Consider the following 19,466-nt stretch of genomic DNA (forward strand, 5'->3'; position numbering starts at 1 on the left):
GCTCCTGAAAAAAATTTCCAGCTTTATAGTACTCAGTTTGCATTCTATTTAGACTGTCACAAGTAGCTGAAATTCCAAAACAGCTTTTTAACGAAGTACATTTTCAGTTAATTTGGACTTCAGCATTAGTATTTCTAGAATGTAATCGGCACTTAAACTCCATACAGTCACGTCTTGTGGGTAGACTGCTTATGTACAGCACTTTTAAAGCAAATACCATGGATCAGGAGCTGAAGTCTGGCACCTTTCTAAATACTCAATATGCTAAATGTTCATAGTTCTCTAGAACAGGTTGCAAGCTAAGATATTCATTTGTCTAACCACATCTCTGATATGTTTGTAGCTCTGAGTTTGTGTCCATCATGACTCTTGCACTTGGCCAGGCATAGGTGTGACTTTGCAGAACTTTCATTGTGTTATTCAGTAGCTGTGTACTTACTTGCCTGAAGACCCATTTGAGTAGCAGCATGAGCCACATTTTTTTTAGTCAAAAACCTTCACTGTCCTCCAGTTCATTTCCTTCCTATCTGCTGAGGACTGAAAGAGAAGAAATTACATATGCTGCACAATGTTTTAATCACTGCTAATAGTGCGTTGGAATTTTTTCTTCTCTTTGACTCTTCAGAGAAGAAAAAAAATAAATTGCAAGTCCAATATTGGCTCTGAACTGTTCCTCCTAGCATAAATCTTGCAGAAGCAAAGAACTATAGTTTAGAAGGAAGATATCTAGTTATATGCTATCAAAGAGTTGATAAGAATTAAATTTAGATGAGGTTATATGGACTGAGATAATGTAATTCTTACAGGAGGGAAAGTGTTTTGGCAAGGGAAATTAAAGCTGAGAATAGCTTGAAGTTATCTGACCACTATGTCCCATAGAGATATTTTCTGGCAGCTACCACAGAGCTTCAGAACTTGCCTGATGGAACTGGGAGGAAAATTATATAGAACATATAGGATGGCTTTTTGAATTGGATCTCACTCATACAGCCTCCTTAGATCTAGACTTAATCACATATTCCTACAGTATCTAAAACTAGCTGTCAAGTGTGTATAGATAATGTCTAGAATTCTGTTAATTAATTTAGTTCTGTTACTGCTTCTGCCCCGGTACAAAAAATGTTTCCAAGGGTTCAGGTCCTTGCCCAGTTGACAAGTCATCATCTCTGCTCAATTAGTTTGTGGTCGGATCCACTCTGCTCAATTACTTTGTGGTCAGATCCACTCAGTGTCTAACTCCATGAGGGTCAGTGCCAGTTACTGTGGAGGAGATGGGAACAAGTATTTTGTAAAGAGTGGACACAGACATTTTTTGACTTAAGTTAGCATAAGCTGCTGTAGAGATTTTCCCTCAAGCCTGTTTTTGCACTGTATGCACAAGTTTTTAATCTTTTTTTGCAATCCTTTTTTAGCCCGATCACAGCTTTCTCTAAAGTTCTGGTTAAACCTTGGAAGAAGACTTTGAAAGATGACTTCTTAATCTGGAAATCAGACAAAAAATAGAGGGATAAAAAGAAGCTGTTCAATTTCTCAAGATTATCCAAGTAGTGTAAAAGTCCCTCCTATGAATGTATGCACTAGTTCAGCAATAGGGTGCTGAAAGGTATAACTCATAAGAATAGCTTTAGACAGTCTTGTAGGGGACAAGATTTAAGTTCAGTGGGATTAGTTCTTTTAAATTGGAGGAACTGTTTTTTTCTTCAGTGTGAAATGGTGATGTCTGGCTAACAGATAAATGATGTCATCTGAAGGATATGATACTTCAGTTCTACCTGCTCATACCTTCTGTTAGTTCCTAGATTTGGAAGGAACAGGCATCAACCTGTTGTGTTGCTGTTTTGGTTGTAGTGGGTTTTGCCCAGTTTCTCCTGGGTGCTCTAGGGTTTTCTCTGAGATTCTCAAAGACTGATTATTGGGTGCTAGTGGATTCTAATTTCTGTGATTTGAGAACCAAGATTTCAACAAAGATGTCAGGAGTCTATGCTTGAAGTGGGAAGTGTGTTGAAATCTGGATTTGAGATGTTGGACTAATCTAGCTGGTGATGCATTTTAAAGTGGTAGTTTATACTTGATCTTCATACATAGTCTAAGATTCTTCATCTTGAGTTAGTGTCCTGGGACAGGGTAATGAGATGAAAATCTTTCCCTTAGCATCATCCAAAGAAGGGAGTTTCTATAAATGCCTTGTAGCTGCCACTATTTCAGTTTCTCAAAGCAGTTGTCCTTTCTTTGATGTGTGAAAGCATTCATTTAGGAGAACTGTAAAGCCAGGCACTCAGGAGTCTGTTCACAGGAACATGTTGGAGCAGATGTGATAGGTAGATGATACCGTCCTAGAAGAGGTTTGTGCGGAGGTGGTCTAGCAGTATCCTGTCTTGGAAGACATGACTCTGGTTGCAGGTGACAAATCTTTAATCAGTGGTTGTAAAACAAACTTGGCATTTATTAATCAGATTAAGGAAGCTTATTATTTTGTCTTTGTGAATCAGGTGATTATCAAGGTCCTTCAGTCATTTCTGATGCTCAGAACAGGAATGGTTTTGATCTTGGTTCAGATTGGCAGTAGCAAGAGTAGCTAAACTGCAGTTTAAGACTTGGAGTTCTACCTGCGCTGCTCCCTTCATGAGGAAGGTTGTTCTTCGTTCTGAATTGCTATGCGCACTAACAAAAGTTCTAAACCTTACGTTCAATGTGTTTTCTTTGAAAAGAGACTCTTTAACTTGCAGGACTAATTATGCTTCATGTTGCTTGCTTCTGCACCTTGATAGGTCACAAATACAGGAAGTAATTAGATATGAGATTGGCAACAACTATTGGGATTATCTGTTCTAGCCTTAGTGGCTGCTCAAAGTTATTCATTACAGCTTTTCAATATCTGCTGTTTGTCATAAGAACCTGCAAATATGTATGTGTATATAAAATACATGCATTTATAAAAATACACAAATACATTGAAGGTAGCATCTGAAAGAACCCCTTTAACACTGAATGTTGCAAAAAGGTGCTTACTAGGTAATAGCTTAACATAAATGGACCTGCTTCAGCCCTAGCTCATGGTCTTACCTTTACTTTTCCGGGCCATGTTCTTAAAACTGCTTCAGGTAATGGAAGGCTACCTGATGGAGTGGCAATACTGATAGTGAGCGATGGAAATCTTAGACATGCTCCTTTAGGGATGAAGGCTTTGTAAGAAAGAATGAGGATTGAATTATACATGAAATCACACACTATTGTTATCTACTAATGTACATCTGAGGATGGAAGTCTCTATTTTTTTAGAGTGAGAACATTTGGGTTACGTGCTTTAACTGATCAGTCTGTAGATTGTGACAAAAGAAGGATGCTCAGGTATGTAAGACGTGATCTGCTGATGAGAATGATCTCTCGGAAGAAAATCTATTCAAGACAGCAAATGCAAATATGTGATCTTCTGGCTTCTTTAGTATGTTGCTTTCTGGATTGGGTAGGGCCACCTCTATACAAACTTGACTGGTACAGTTCACAGTAGCTTCTGTACCTACTTTTCAGCTGCAGTGCGAGTCAGAAGCTCTGCAGACTGTATAATTGAATAAGACATGTTTATTCAGACATTATTATGAACTAATTACAGGTGCAGAATGAGGCAATCCAGGAGCCTAGGCATGCTATGGCATGAGCTATCCTGCCTCTGTTCTCAAATCTGCTTCAATCAAGACTCATACACAACTTTGGTGGTGGTTTAAACTAAACTGCCTGATTTTGCTGTAAGTGGATTAGGGAAGGCTTATGATTTCTTTTGCTGGCACAACAGTGGAGGTGGCAACTGACAAAAGGAGTAACCAACAGTTTGTAGCAGCAGTGTCTTCATTTTGGTGTAACCCCATGCAGGATGCATGTTAAATGTAGCTGCCTTAGCACCAGATTAGACTAATGCAATTTGTTTGAGTGTGTATTCTTAATTCCTGTTATGTGAATTTATAGACTTATTTAGGTTAAAAGACCCTTAAGATCGAGTCCAACCATAGATGGACTTGAATTTAGTGGTAGGTGCAATTGTGTGTGTTTAACCACTTGTGTATATTCCATTTCTGTATTGCTTCTCAATTTATTTCTCTTGTATATATGTTTAGCATGTCATTACGTGGAAGGTGGCATTGTTGCAGGACACAACAATGTGTCTTGCCCCTGGAAAACCTGTACTGAATTAAGAATTGTTTTTCTAGTAGAATTAACATTTTTGTGTTCTGATTTCTTCACCACTGAAATACCTTGGTCTCTATTCAGCTGCCTTTGGACTAAGTCCTTTGTGAAGTCCTCTGCTACTTTGTAGTGCAGCTCTGAACATAACTACAATGTGTTTCTTCCTAGATTCACTGTCCTAGGCCCACATTGGTCTCTGCTTCTATTTCAGGGTGGAGTCCAATTGCATATATGCCATTTAGAGAACCTTTTGTAGTTTTGAGCCTAGTTGCTGCTGGATACTGCAGCGGTGCATTTAGAACAAGATACTCAGTTACTTCAGTAAACAGAAAGTATTTCTTGATCAGTTTTTTATTTGACCATATAAATGACTGAAGAAATTCTGTGTTCCCAAAATGCTTTTATGTTCCCAGTCTGTTTTCATTGATTATGCTTTTCTGTTAAAGTGGCATTATGGTTGGAGAATCTTGAAGGATTAAAATGTGTTGTCAAGTAGTAAAGCCAAGGCTGGTTGCCTTTTTTTGTGGTGTCCCATGTCGTGTCCCCTCCCTGCCCCCCGATGGCAGGCTTCAGCATGTTTGTCTGTAATGGCTTGCTGGAGAAAACACTTTGAGTGAAGGGTTCCTTATTGGATTCAGTCCTCCAAAGGATAGATTCTGTCCTTTACCCATCAATTTTCAAAGCAGATTTTTCATTAAAACCTGTTCAGGGGCCTTGATCTGATTTTCAAGCTTAAAATAAACATGTTCAGTGGTTCATCCTTTTCCAGTGTTCTCACAGCATTTCAAGCATCATTCTGAAGGAGGTTAACCTTTTATTGTAAGCAGCTTTCTACCCACTCAAGATCTAGTCTGTATTTTAGACGTGCAATTTGAAGGAAGTTTTCTTTGTTTCTTAAATTGAGTGGTGACAGTGAACCTTTGGTGTCTGGTGCCAAATATATCTCCACCCCCCCCCCCCCCAAGATGTTTCTTCTTGCTAGTAATAGCAAGATCTTTCTAGGTGTCAAATGGGAGACCAATGCTTGTACGTTGTCACTGATACAGAAGCGTTGCATGTTCTTAACTTCTACAGTTCCTCACACATGGCACTGGATTTGGAAGGAGTTCTGCTATGAATGTCACTCATGCTTAAAGAGGGGCAGTCAAGAAGTGCCTCTAACTTGATCAAAAAACAATGCTGTACAAACTTCTGGAATCCTCTATGATAGATTTTTGACAAACTGGTTTATCCTGTGGAGATAAATAATCTGTATGAGCTGGTTTATTAATCTGTAGTTTTGATAAGGTTAAGTAGGGGTTGATGTAAGTATACCGGGCCCAATGAAGATAATGTGGTTGCACAAGTGGAATTTTAAGCTGAATTTGGCCTGCAGAAACTCTACTGGTAAGTGAGATATGCTTTAAGCTTGGTAGGTTCCCTCTTAAAAGACAGCTATAAGAGCTTTAAGCTGATCTCTATTCTGTTTCTTTCAGGCGCTGGTACATCGGTATTTTAAAAATGGTAAATTGAATGCATAATGTTAAGTGTCATTCCTAAGGTTAGCTTCTTTTATTGAGATAGGCACACTTAGTTGTTGACATGAGTAGGATGGGCTAACCAGTTTAAACAGAGTTAAGCTGTATTGTTAAGGCTTCTGAGCTTTAAGTATGAATAATTTTCTGGTTACTGATATTAAAAAAAGATGATCTGATGACTGTCACATTATTTCAGGAAACGACGTTGGCAGAAGTTCTTACGGTGCCATGCAAGTGAAACAAGTTTTTGATTATGCCTACATTGTTCTTAGCCATGCAGTATCACCACTTGCAAGATCATATCCAAATAGAGATTCTGAGAGGTAATTAGTCCACTTTTTGAATATCCATTTGTCTGTATAATCAATTAGGAATGTTTGGGTCTAAATCAATAAAAGGAATATTGTTATTTATTGTTTAACTGCGGCTGTATTGAAATCTGCCCAGAAATTTAGGCTGCCCAGTGGTATGACAGTGTAATACCTCAGTGTGCAGCGCTGAAATGAAGACAGTGTGACAAAACCCGGGATGAGTCCAATGTGAGGTTCTCTTAGTGTGGAAGGGAGCCAGAAAATAATTGGTCTTCCCTCAAACGTTCTGCTTAAAGTATTTTAAAGGAAGGTCTGCTGGTTTAACGTTTGGTATGATGTATGTCTGTACTATGGCAGAAAGAAATGTGTGTGATCAAATTGTTTAGACACAAAACTAGACAAGGCTAGAAATTTCCATAGTTCTTTAATATATGGTCCCATAAGCTATTTTAAAAGGCTTGATACGTAATTAAGCTATTAAAAGAATCAGTTCAGTTTGGCCATAATGTCAGAACTGCCATTAAAAGTAGCTTACTTCTAGATATGCCATTTTTAGTGCAGTTCTTAATGTCCTTCATAGAAACACTGTACAGCTAGTACTTTCTCAGTTCTCACCTTTGCATGTTTTCTGGTTTTTGAAAGGGGGAGGAGAAAGTAAATGAAGGTATGTCAGCCATGTTATATTTTCAGTCATGTATCTGCTCTAGCATCTGTTATTCTAACCCTTAGTACAAACTGGGGCTAGATCAGAGGACATCTCTTCCCTGAGACTTCCGTAGAATCCCAATGGCTTTGAGCTCCTCAGCTAACCGCAGGGAGGGATGGCTGTAACAAGTCACATAAACCATCTAGATACAATTCCAAACTCTAGGCAAGCTGTTAACTTCCAGCATTAATATCATTGGAAGGTGAAATAGTTCTCCTATAGTAAGTTTACCACAAAAGTGGATGCAGTCTTTCACTCATGGATTTAAAAGTGACAGTATTTTGATAGTGTCCGTGAATCTCTAGGTTTTCTGTGGTATTAAATCCGCAAAGTTTGAGACTGCACTTATGCCTGTGATGGAGATATAGGAAGAGTGGTACATAATGTTACACACTGACATTTGACACTGCTGTTTTAAGATAGATTAAAGGTGTATCTGTTAAATGTGTACTGGCTGACAATTCTTGTTGCTGAATGAAATGTCATTCTTAGGTAAGTAGATAGAATTCTATACGTAGAGATTCCTGAAGTTTTGCTTGTGACTTGCGTCCTGGCCTTCATTAACTTCTCTGTGGTTCTCCAAAGGATATAGTCATTCTCTTATGAGGTACCTGTATTTATTACAGACATCAAAAAGTGTATTAGTAAATGCATTTAATGGACGCCTCAGATGTCATCAGTATATGCAGTTCATATGTACACTTCTTGCTGTATTTGGGAAACTGAATTTTGTCACAACTTCAAACCTGGGGAGAAGTCCCAGCAGCAGTGTTCACGTGTCGTACATCTGATCTGTCTTTCTGCTAGTTCTGGGCTGTCTGTGCCAGTCTGAGTCTCAGAACTCATCATGCCAGTGGCTTGCCATTCGGTCAAAGGGAGTGGTGTCACAAGAGGAACAGCATTCAACAAAGTCCTGTATGCAAATAGTTCCCCCAGCACCAGTCTTGTCAATGCCAAAGGACCTGTAGGTGGATGATGAGGTGTCTGGTAACAAGTTTGTTGCAGAACCTCAACAGCAGTCCATGTTCAGTCTCAGTTTTTAGTTAAACCTGATGTGCTTGGACAGTCCAGGTGTATTTCAGATCCTTCTTCCACCTGTTAGGCAGAGTGGTCTAGGCTCTGTGTAAAGACTTTTCTGGTGGCCTGACCTAAAGCCTTAGCCATGCAGGAGCCCTTTGTCCTGGTCCGTTTTTTTCCCTTTTCTAGGCTTGTTAGTGGTAGGTTAAACTGTAAACAGTGGGTTCCCTTTAAAAGTAGTGACTAGCTATATGTTGTTCTACTAGACGGATCAACAGAGACTAAATGAAGAGCACTTGAAAGGGTAGGAACTTGCAGGATGCTGAACTCCCCAGGCTGAGCTTATTCAGTTTTGTCATAATTTGGGCTAGCTTTACCCTAAGTGGAATGGTTTATTCTTGAACTACCTCGTGGGTTTGAATTCATACCAGCTCTTTCCAGGGAAAATTTCTGTGTACAAGTCCTATTTTGTAGATCACAGTCTCCGTAGATTTCAAATCTTTCTGGGTGATCATCGTTACTGCTCTTTTTCAGGGTCAGTCCAACTCAAAGGAGCACAAGTCTAAGTTAATTTAAGGCTTTCTAGCCAGCTGCTGCCTCTGATATTCCCAGTGTGAAAAAAGTCAGATTTTGGTCCTTCAGCTTAGGCCTTTTTCTTGTCCATGTTCTGTAGTAACAAGTCCCACAGAATAATAAGGGGTAGATTCAAATAACTCTTACCAGCATCTTCATTCAAGCTTCCAAATATAGCATCTGGAGTGTAGTGGGAGTTGAAAGTTATCTTCTGTGTGAGTGGAAACAGTAATCAGTGGCAATTCTTATAGCTACAGAAATTACCTTAACACTGTTTTGTCCCCAGTCTATCTCACCCATCCTCCTTCAAGAATGGCTCAGGAGAGGTTGATAGACAGTTCAGTAGATTTTGTTAGAGCAAACAGATTCCCATTATCTTGGAAGGAGGGGTTTTCCTGGTAGGAAAATGAGGAGACTGATCAATTTTGAATCTGTACAACTTGTACACAAGCTCAAGTTTGATGTGCCTTCAGCCAAGGTGATTGAAAATCACGATTGATTTTGTAATATTTAGGGCCACGGGGACATGGGTCTAGCTGTAAAATATAGTTATGGACAGGATAGTTCCTGCTTAAGGGTCAGTGTCAGTATGTGCTTTGAACAGCTTTAGTGTGGTCTTTGGCCATAGCCTGTCTCTAGAGAAGAGTGTGTCAGCCTAAGTGAGATAACTAAAGAATTCTGTAAGGAGTGATATTTTCCAGTTAATGACTGTTTTCCCAGTTTTATTCTGTTTCTTGATAAACCACAGGAAATTCTAGCAAATGTTTGGCAACAAGCTCTTGCTCATTGATTCATGTTCTTGGAAATAGTGGACTACCTGTTACTACCCTGTTCATGGTCTCTATATTAAGGTGCAATTTCATGTTATACCTTATCTAGCCTAACTATCTGTGGGCTTTCTCCTGTCAGCTGCCCTTTTTCTTTCTTCTCAGCCTGTATATTCCTGACTCTTGCCTTGGATCAGATATAGTGGTCCTGTAGTCAGAAGGTGAGTCAGATGAACTCTGGTCCAACGGAAAACAAATACATCAACACGTCTGTCATGTCAAGAAGTTGATCCAGCTTGTGGCTGCGTGATGGGCAGATCAGAAGCAAGAGAAGCAGCAGGAGTTCATGTTTGGGGGAAGATGGAGAGAGTGGTATTGTACCATTTGACAGCCATAAGTTATGCTGATCTGGATGTGACAAAGATGCATCCTTAGGTTAATATGTATATCTGTAGATCAGGATGTTGGCTTACATGTTGGCCTGTCGCATGGTTCAGATATGAACGTGTGCTTAGACTGCATCTGTAAACAGCAGCATAGCCACATTTGGGAGGCAGATGAGGTCATATGAAATGAGGAATGGAAGAGTGGTTCTGCTGTGATGTGCCCCTCCAGTGTAACTAAGACTTTTGAAACCTTTCTTCAGTTCCTAGAGTTGCAGATTGGTAACAGGTTCCTCCTTATTGGTGCCAGACATGTGGTGCAGGTGGATGAGGGAAAGGGACTGTCATGCCAACAGGCCAGAGCTCAGAGTTTGAGGAAACCTTGGCAGGGATTTGTTACTGCATGTCAGGGATTGTCATTTACAGGTGATAATCTTCAAAACAACAGTAGTCTGGGTCATATGTAAAGTGATTTTTTCCATCTCTGTGCTTGAAAGCTGTTTGATCTCTTCCTAGTGTACAGGTCAACTGATCTAGCTGCCGGCAGGTCTGTATGTTAGGTTTGGCTTGCCCTGGTTGGCCAAGATAGTCCTTGGAGCTTGGGGAGCTGTCAAAGGGAATGTTAAATTTGCCTGCTAGGTCTGCTGACACAGAAAGCAGAAATGTGCTGTCTGAAACAGTCCTTCCTTTGCTTCACATCTTGAATGGTGGGTGGCTGTCACTAGAATGCATGATGTCTCTTAAAGAGGTATCAGCAATCCCAGCTTCTCCTACACAGAGTATGTGTCTGAGTAAAGGTTTTAGATATTTTTTTTTAATACTGGTGCTCAAGCAGATCCTTCTGAGGTGCTCCTTAATCTGCTTTTAGATTATATTGCCCTTTTAATATCAGGGGGATATTTCCTAAGTTCAGTTAGGGCCTGCTGAACAGTTATTTTGACTGTTCTTTCACAGACTTGATGTTTTTCCTGCTCTGGTAGGCAGTCGTTCATGTGGAGCTTGGCTGGAGCTTTAGGTATTTGATTTTACTGAATCTTATGCCAGCAATCTGAGCCTTTTAAGAGTGATCTTAAGATTTATTTGCACCGTAGTTGTGCTGTAATGACAGCTAGAAAGTGTCCCTGTGAACTGAAGGCTTGCAATGTGTAAAAAGAGGAGCTTCTAAGCTCTTATAAAATAAACTAGGTTTGTAAATAGCGTATTCCTGGTTTTACTATACAATAATATTAAGGGAAAAACCTTAAAGGGGCATCTTTCATAGGAGAGCTGTCTAATTTTATTAACCAGTTAACTGTTTTTTCCATGTCTTCCAAACAAGCATCTTTGTAGAATTGTGGGAGAGTCTCATATCTGTAGAAATTCTGGCCTCAGTCAAGAAAAACAAACCCAAAAGCGTGGAATTTCCTCATACTAAGGGCTGGGCAGATTAATAGGTTTTTTGTTCCTAAGCATTTTCAGTGTTGAAAACAGATATAAGCACAATTTTAAAATGTTTATTTTAAAAAATTATTCTTTGACTCAGTGGATGTGCTTGAGTCCTGTACATATGAAATGGTGTTCTTTGAGAGCAGTATCTAGTTTGATCACATTGCTTCCTCTTTCTTTGCTGCTCTATTAAGTGTATGGCAGTATAGCCTTAATCACCTTTCAGTTTTTGATATCTCAATGTTTTTAATTTTGGTGTACAAGCACTGTAGCATGGATCTGCCTTTGAACTCCTGATGTGATAACTTAAGTAGAAAAAAAGAAATACTCTTTCTGCCAAAAATGAGAGTTTGGGGCTTTGATCTCTATTCTCTGTGAAAGGAGCTAGTGAGAGAAGAGATTCTCAGGTTCTGTATGTGCAACTCTGCGCCATAATTGTTGGTGTAGCAGTAGTTTCACCCTTACACTTATTTGATAGCAGGTATTTTTGGTGTATCAGTCTCTCAGGCTGATAAAAATACCATCCTATATCATTCATTTTCCTTCTGGTATATGAAAGTATGGCTATTGATTTACTTCTGGGAAAGTACTCCCAGAAGCTTCAGGCTTGACAAACTCCTCTCCATAAGAGCTTATGTTATTCAGTCCATATTCATTTTCTGCTTCTGGTTCTAAGACCACTGCTGGTAGTGGTTGTGAAAGTTATAGGTCATCCTGGAGTAAAAGCTCAAATCTCTAGGAAGGCATTCTCAGATGAAAGTTTTTAGCTGCAAGATTTTCTTCTCTGTCCCACTGCTGGAGACACCCAGCATGTGTATGTGAGTCCCATACTGGCATTGCTGTCTTGAACTGCAGCTTCAGGGCCACAGCTGATTCTCTGCAGTGTTGGTCATCCCTGTCTTAATTCTGTCTCCTCTGGTTTAACTTCCTTTTTGAGATGGAGAAACCAGAACTGCATTGAGTATTTAAAATGCTGTTATATCATGGGAATGTACGTTGCCAAAATACTATCCTCTGTTTTATTTGTTCCTTTCTTAATGTGCTCTACTCTGGTGTCCAAAGAATTACCTATTATAACCCAGATCTTTAGTTGCTGAGTGCTGACAATCATGCCTTTAATTCTGCATGTAAAATTCAAGATTTTGTTTTCCAACATGCATCACTTTATTTGCATTACATAAATAGAATGGTGGATGACATTCATTTAGTCTGTGAGGCCCTTCTGCAGCTATTTGACTTGTAACTTAGATGGTGGTATTTGGTTCAATGTTTGCTTAAAATGCTGGGCTGCCTTTTTCAGTACTAACATACTGACATGTCTTTAAAGTTGGAAGACTCAACATGGAACATTTTGGTCTTGCATGAAATAGTAATCCCTCAGCCAGCTGGAGAATTATTGCTCCTTTTTAAATTGCTATTATGAAATGACCTAATAAAGGTAGTCTAAATACATTTAGGCTATGTATGTTCTCCCTTCCCATTATATACCTAAACCAAAAGAAAATTCCAGTTGTACCAAGGTACAATGTACCTTTATGATATGAAATACGAAATAAGCTTTATTGTAACCATTGAAGATTTTCAAAACTAAAATAACATTACCTTCTCCAAGATGGTAACTTTTCACAGCCCATTTTTGTACAATAGTCAGTCCTTCATGTATCTTGAGCGTGGAGTTTATAGTGTTTCAGTCACTAGTCCATGATGAAAGGAAAGCTTGAAAGTTTAGCGCTCAAACAAGGACACAACTCCTGCTCAAGAAGTACAATTCAAATAGCTGAATGTTGGGAAGGTGTTGGAAAAATATTACTTTGTACTTGTTGACAATTGGTCACTGTTCAGAAGGACCAGGTAGGCTTTTTCTCTGAACCAGTTACTGTTATGAATTTTCTTAAATTCTAACTTATTCTGGTTTTGGAGCCAGTCTGTTTCTTGTTTCCACTACCTCACGATCCATGGTACTTCCTTTATAATTGTGGGGATCTTACACCTTTTAAGTTGTATTGTAAATCTGTAAGCAAGGACGAGTGAAGGTCTCTGTCTTCAGTGTGCAGGTCAGCTGGGGGGCTGGGATGTTAATGTCTTCACTGCATCCCATAACTGTTCTAATTCAGATTCTGTGGAAAATATATTTTCTGTATGGAGAAACGCAAGAACCTGTAAATTACTTTTATCAAGTACACTAGTATCTGCATGTACATTCTTGATAATTAAGATGCACTCCATTTAGAAATACGAAGTAAAAATCTTACCTATGTGTCAGTGCTTGCATGTTAGTATGGTAGAAGATAAGTAACATACTAATTTAAAAATTGTGATGCTTCAGTGACTTAAACGGTGTGCTAAGGAAATGAAAGTTCAGAAGGATTCTTTGGTTAGGGATATCTTAAACTGACTTTTAGCATAATTTGATTGCTTGTTGAAATGCTTGCAAACATGTAACCAACATTTTTTGTTTAATACTTAATTGAAAAATTTTTTTAGCACATTAGGTAGAATCATCAAAGTGACCCAAGAAGTGATTGACTACAGGGCCTGGATTAAAAAGAAGTGGGGGAGCAAAATTAATTTATCACCTGAACTTGGTAGGTATAGCAGGAATCTTTGAAACCAACTTAAAATTTTTTCTTGAATTTGATGTAATTCAAAATACTCATGTCTTGAAATTAATCACTTGCAGATATGTAGGAAAAAATAAAAGGAATTTGTAACTTTCTAACCCAAGACTAGTTTTCTCTGAGCCTGTTTTTCAATTAGCTTGTTAAACTGCAGCTCTTCTTAGACTTCAAGGCACATGTGTTTGTATTCTATGCTCTTAAATGATACTTATGTTTTCTGTTAACAGATAATAGGTTGAAAATAAGAGACCAGATAGCTCCGTGCAATGGAGAACAGCAACAGAACAGAGACTCTGAACCATCTTACAACCAACGCTTGGCTTTGTCATTGGCTAGTACACAACAGTTATCCTCTGGCTCATCTGCCTCTTCTGTATCATCACTCTCCGGCAGTGACATTGTAAGCTTTTTCTTTTAATGGGTTAAGCTAATAAGAAGCAGAGTTTATACTCTTCAAAGCCTCAACTGATACAACAGCATTTAATGTGATACTATCCCTAAGCTGCTACAGCAAATTAATAGCTTCCCCTGCTCAGAAAAATTACTGAAATCAAATAGTTTTTCATTAAATTAAATGGTCTTAATTCCATCCTAAATCTTTGGTACTCTGTGGTAGTAGTTAAATATAATAAAATATAAAAACCCAAGTTAACAGTAGCTAATTAAGTAGAAGACTAGAAATATATCTTCATAAATTTTCCCATCAAGCAAAATGTCCCATTGTCAAATTCTGGTCCTTTTTCCCCACACCCCAAATTGAACATGAACATCATACCGTGCTGTGAAGGTGAATAATATTCCTTGCTATTTTCAGTGAAGCAGTCAGTTCATGTTTTAATGGTAATGGGGCCCTCATATGTAAAGTCTTGCTGTCAGCTTCCTTGTTTGAAAGTGCAATTTGAAAGTAATTGTTGGGCTTTATTGTAACTTCCTGGAAGAGGAGGCTGTATTCTCTTTAGGTGTGTTCCTAGACTCTTAAGATTCTATAAGGCATTTTTGTTTCGGTATGGAGTTAAATCAACATGGAATTGGGCAGTGCAGTTTATAAAGCACAAAATTGCATTGTATGGCATGAGGTGCTCATTATAAATCTACTGAAGCATTCTGTGCTAGGTAGAGGTATTGACTGGAACAAGTTGTCATATCCAGTTAACTACAATAGTGAATAACTGGATGATGCCAAGAGAGGTCCAAGTACCTGTTTCTTGACTTCTTTCAAAAACTAGTCAAATATGGAATTAAAAGTTGGGAATTGTATTCAATAAACATTTAATAACCTTTGAGGGACAAATGCCTTCTTTATATGTTCTGGTTACTTTCTGTAATTCCTTTACACTGCTGAATTTTCTGTGTTGAATTGTCTTTTTCACTCCACCTCCAGTAAATATGGCAAATCCTTTAGTTGCACCATCTGGCTAATGGAAAAAGAACAGCATGATGCTTGCCAGTGGTACTACTAGCCATGCTCCTGGTTTGAGTGTGTCAGTGAGAAAGATATTGCTGTAATAAGTTTTATGAGAAAATACAAATATTTGCCTCATCTTGTGCTCTCTCTATGTAATGGGTGGTGAGATTATGACCTCCCCGTAGTCCCTTTTTGCCTGACTTTGAAGATGAAACTTCATTGCCTGATGCCAGAGAAATTAATGAAAAGTGAAAAGGAAGCTCTCAACAAGAAAGATCTGCAATCAGTTTGGGCATCCACAAAGTAAATGGAAATGCTACCCTTTTTAACAAAATAAAAAGCCTTATACCCATGTGCTTGTGACAGACCCTAGTTTAAGCCCTGGTCATTTATTGGTATTATGTCCTTAGCAGACTCCCAGCATGTTATCTGAATTTGGAATGGAATGGCAGGTTTCTGACAAATAACTGATGAGTTCATCCTACTCACACTTGGATATGTGAGGGTGAGCAAGTTCTGGTTCAGCAGTCCTGAGCTGCACCTGATTCAGGAAGAGAACCCTATTCTGCTGGAGTTGAAGAGGCTATCCGTGGCATGATCTGGCATAATACTATGCCCAGGTTCCAGCAAAGGAACATCTAGTATGTCTGACAACTGGTATTTGTGCCAAAACTTATGGTGCACTGCAAATAGGTATGATGCAGTGAACTTTGGTACCAGCTTCAGAACAAGGGAATATGAATATGGTGCATTTCATCACTGTAGAGTTACATCTAATGTTAGCTCTGATCTTGTGGAAGGATTGTTCTTCAGGAATGATTCTGTAATCATTTAAAATTAAATCTTCTGAGCTTCTCTGATACTGAAGACTGAAAGCAAGATACAGATTATAAAGAAAATGCAGGATACAGGGAGATCGCAGATTGACAGTTTGCTGATCTCTTCCCAATAATTAAGGTTTTATTTTAATAGCAAAATATTCATCCCTGTGATGTCACTGTTAACCTTAAGCACAGGTCTGTGTCAAGACACTGTTTCTGGAGATATATTCTGCAGTCATGCAAAATATCTTTTGCTGTGTATCGACTACCAGATCCTAGCTGTCAAATTAGAGGGACTTGATAGTGTATTTGCTTTTCAATTTACTGCTAAAGTTTCATGTGATCAGCTGCACCTTGACCTTTCTGAGATCTGCCTACGAATATAACAAGTCAATTTAAGGTATATTGAGGAAGAAGAAATGGGCTTGGCAACTTCTGACTTTACTTGGTCATATTGCCGCTGTCTGAAGGTCTAATATTCCAGCTGTCCATGCTAGCACAGAAGTAGCTGTATTCTGAAGTCATCGCATTACTGTACACCAGCCGTAAGGCTGGAGGCCTTGCATATATTTGTCAATATGTCCTGGAAGCAATATTGGCAGTACATATTAAGTATGCAAGCATTATCAAAGCAGTGTAATATTGCTTATAGGGATCCTAGAATTTTTATTAAACCCTATAGTTTAATAGTTGGTTGTAACAGTAGTTAGTTTAGTTGGTTGTAATACAGCATGCTGTATGGTTTTTAAAGATTTGCTTCCTTGAAGTTCTGGCAGCATTACAGGTTTTTCCTTATATTTGGTAATATGGCTCAGCAGCTGAATAGACAAGGCTCACGGTGTCTTGGACTTACAGGCACTTCAGAGATAGCAATGATTATAGATTTGTTCCAGCAGCAGGAGAACAGGTGTCAGAATAGAACAATAAAAAGGAGCAGGTTTTTCTGGAGACCAGATTGGCATAAACCAGAGATAATACTTAGAAGTAAGCCTTTCAACTTTTGTACATACTCAAAAGAATGGAAGTATATGGATATAAGAGCTTAAAGTTACTGCCCTGAGTTCTTTCCATTCCTGCTACTGCTTTCCTTCCTTTGGGGACAATACTGATGGTAACCTTTTAAAGGTGAGAACTTATGTACCACTGAGGAACAAGAGAACTGTGTCCTTCAAGGACAGCCTTCTCTTTCCCCATATATTTTAGATGTATATGCTTGTCCTCATACACCGCTTCAAATTCAGGAGGATGATTGCTTTTATCTCTGCAAGTCCAGGGCTAGCTTGTGGGGGAATGCTTCTGGGCCACTGTCTACACAGCCCAAAACTAAGAACTGGATCTAATGAGACTAAATCATAATTGTACAAAAAGTATCCTTGTATGGATTTTCCAAGGCAGCAAAGCTATTTACAAAATGCCTTATATGCTAGCATGATCTGGCTGAAATTCTGGTTGTGCTGTCTTTCATAAGTGTCCTAGCAAACTGCGAAATCTTAGTCACAAAAGAACACTTTCATAAGGACCAGTAAATTTTGGATCAAAGACTGTAGAAGAGAAATCTGGTATCACTATTACTATTAGTGAGACAGCTGTTCAGTTTATGGGTTTGTCTTACTGTACATGTCAATGCAGAGTTCTGACTCTCTTACTGGCATGTCTAATGTAGTTCCTTGCAAAATACTGAGTACTAAAGTTCCTGCCCTGTTACCTCAGCTCTGTGAAGAATATAAATATTAGTGATCAGGAGCAAACTGAGGAACACATGGAAATAAACCTATGGATACAAGGAATCTGATCATGAGAACGTATTTGACTGCACATACATTTTTCTGGATTCTGTTAATTATCAAAGTGATCTATGTAGTAAGTCTCTTCTCAATGAAGTATTCTGCTGTGCAGGGGTTTAAAATACCATATGCTGCTCTGACAAAGAGGCAGTGTGTATTCTTCACTTACTCATGCAAACAGGTAAGTTGCAAAATACTATGCATTCCCACATGGTCCAACAAATGTTGAAGTGAATAATGGAAAATGTTTTATAAATAACTTTGCCATCAAGAATGGTGCAAAGTGTGTGAGTTTTTATTCTATGGGAGCAAGAGTCAAACTGTTCCACAACAGAAAATAAGCCTCTGGCATTAGGAAATCTCTCTTTAACCTTCATACTGAGTTAAGTGATTGTTACGAGAACCTGAAACCAGATAAAATGAGCTATATTCGCCCCCAGCTCTCTGCTTGTTCTGGCTAGTTGCAGATGTCAGTCTGAACCTAATCAGTGACCAAATTCCTCTTGAAAAATGCCCTTTTTTTTTCTGGGTGCTTTTTTGTTCTGGACCTGCACTCTGTAACTGGTGACCTGGATTTCTTGTTGCTTAAGCATTGTGGAAGGCTGCTTTTTATTAGCTCAGGAAGTCCTAGAGTAGTGGTGGAGAATATCTGCTGCCTGATCTACAGTATCTGCCAAGTAAAAAATAATCCTAGGTATGTTTTTGCAGTCTCACTTTGGTCTGGTATAATTCCCGATGCTAAGTATTCTCTGCAGTTTTGATGCCATTATGCCAAATAAAGCATGGCATTTTATGTGACAGTGATACCTGCATATCAGTAACAGATGTAACTGCTCATAGGAAAGTTCTAAAGCTCTTTTCTGTTACCTAATAGATATATAATCTCATATCTAGTCCAGCACAGAATCTCAAAGTTGTCTGTTAGAAGTTTGGATCTAAGAAATTTCGTACACCTTATTTCAGTGTTTCTGGTGATAATGTTCTTTGGGCTTCTAAGACAAGATTATTTTGTGAAGAGTTCTGACTTCTCAAGACTGTGCAGTCATGTCAAGGTAGTTGAAGTTTCAGTGAACAAGCTATCTGTGTAGTCTAATTTGGGAGAGAACACAATCCTTGCCTCTATTTTTAGCATTTACAGTATGTTCTTTCAGACTGTTCTTGACATTTTAGCTGTAGCCATTGCTGTTCAGGCTTTATAACAATCTTTCATCAGAATATCAGTGCTTCATCTGACCACCGTTCTGCCCCCATCAGCTAGGGGATACGCCGAGCAGTACCTTAAGTGTTTTGTGGAACGTGTTTTTTCACTGTCTTCAAGTATTACGTATTCAGTTCTTTGGATGCTTACATTGTGAGAGTAGTATATAAATATGACTGATAAGACTAATACTCATTATTCCTATTATTCTGCTAAATGCATACAATACCCACGCTGACTTTGGAACTGTTACTTGCCCTGCAGTAATTGTGGCTTAGTACTTGAACTCAACATGCTTAATGAAGTTATCACCATCTCCCCTTCCTTCCTATTAGTCAGACTGTGAATTTCAGCTTATTAGCAGGAACTGTTGTACTTCGTTATTCACAGATAGAGGTGAGAGAGTATATGATGTATCTTGTCCTGATAAATGTTGCTTTTTTTAAAGCGATTGAATTTGCACGTGCAAGGCATGTGCTTATCTGCAGTAGAGGGACAGACACTTCAGAGTAGTTACTTTAACAGCTCTTCCTGTAGTCTTGTTAAATCTGTCTTAATGACTATGATTAATTTGTAGAGTTGCAGCTGAAATTGTGTGTGTAGTGAGAGAGGGCAGAAGGGGGTGGCCCAACAAAATTCTCAGTTGAGAGCAAGAGCTACACAGATTTTCTCCCTTCTTTCTACATGCATGAATATTCTTATGTCCTCACCAAAGTAAAAATTCAAATATGTGTATGGATAGTTGATCATCTTTTTGTAGAA

At 38.7% G+C, this 19,466-nt stretch overlaps 1 protein-coding gene across 4 annotated transcripts in view; it reads left to right on the top strand.

Annotated features, from left to right (window-relative positions):
• TENT4A (terminal nucleotidyltransferase 4A) overlaps nucleotides 1-19,466 on the top strand; it is a 62,279-nt gene that overhangs the window by 22,763 nt on the left and 20,050 nt on the right. For all 4 annotated transcript variants that reach the window (XM_072853056.1, XM_072853055.1, XM_072853057.1 and 1 more), the window contains exons 8-10: nucleotides 5,893-6,019; nucleotides 13,363-13,463; nucleotides 13,724-13,896. In XM_072853056.1, the coding sequence (XP_072709157.1) occupies nucleotides 5,893-6,019; nucleotides 13,363-13,463; nucleotides 13,724-13,896 (401 nt within the window). The remainder of the gene's footprint in view (nucleotides 1-5,892; nucleotides 6,020-13,362; nucleotides 13,464-13,723; nucleotides 13,897-19,466) is intronic.

Source organism: Ciconia boyciana, chromosome 2 (genome assembly GCF_034638445.1).
Source record: "Ciconia boyciana chromosome 2, ASM3463844v1, whole genome shotgun sequence".
In the NCBI taxonomy this organism is placed as follows: Eukaryota; Metazoa; Chordata; class Aves; order Ciconiiformes; family Ciconiidae; genus Ciconia; species Ciconia boyciana.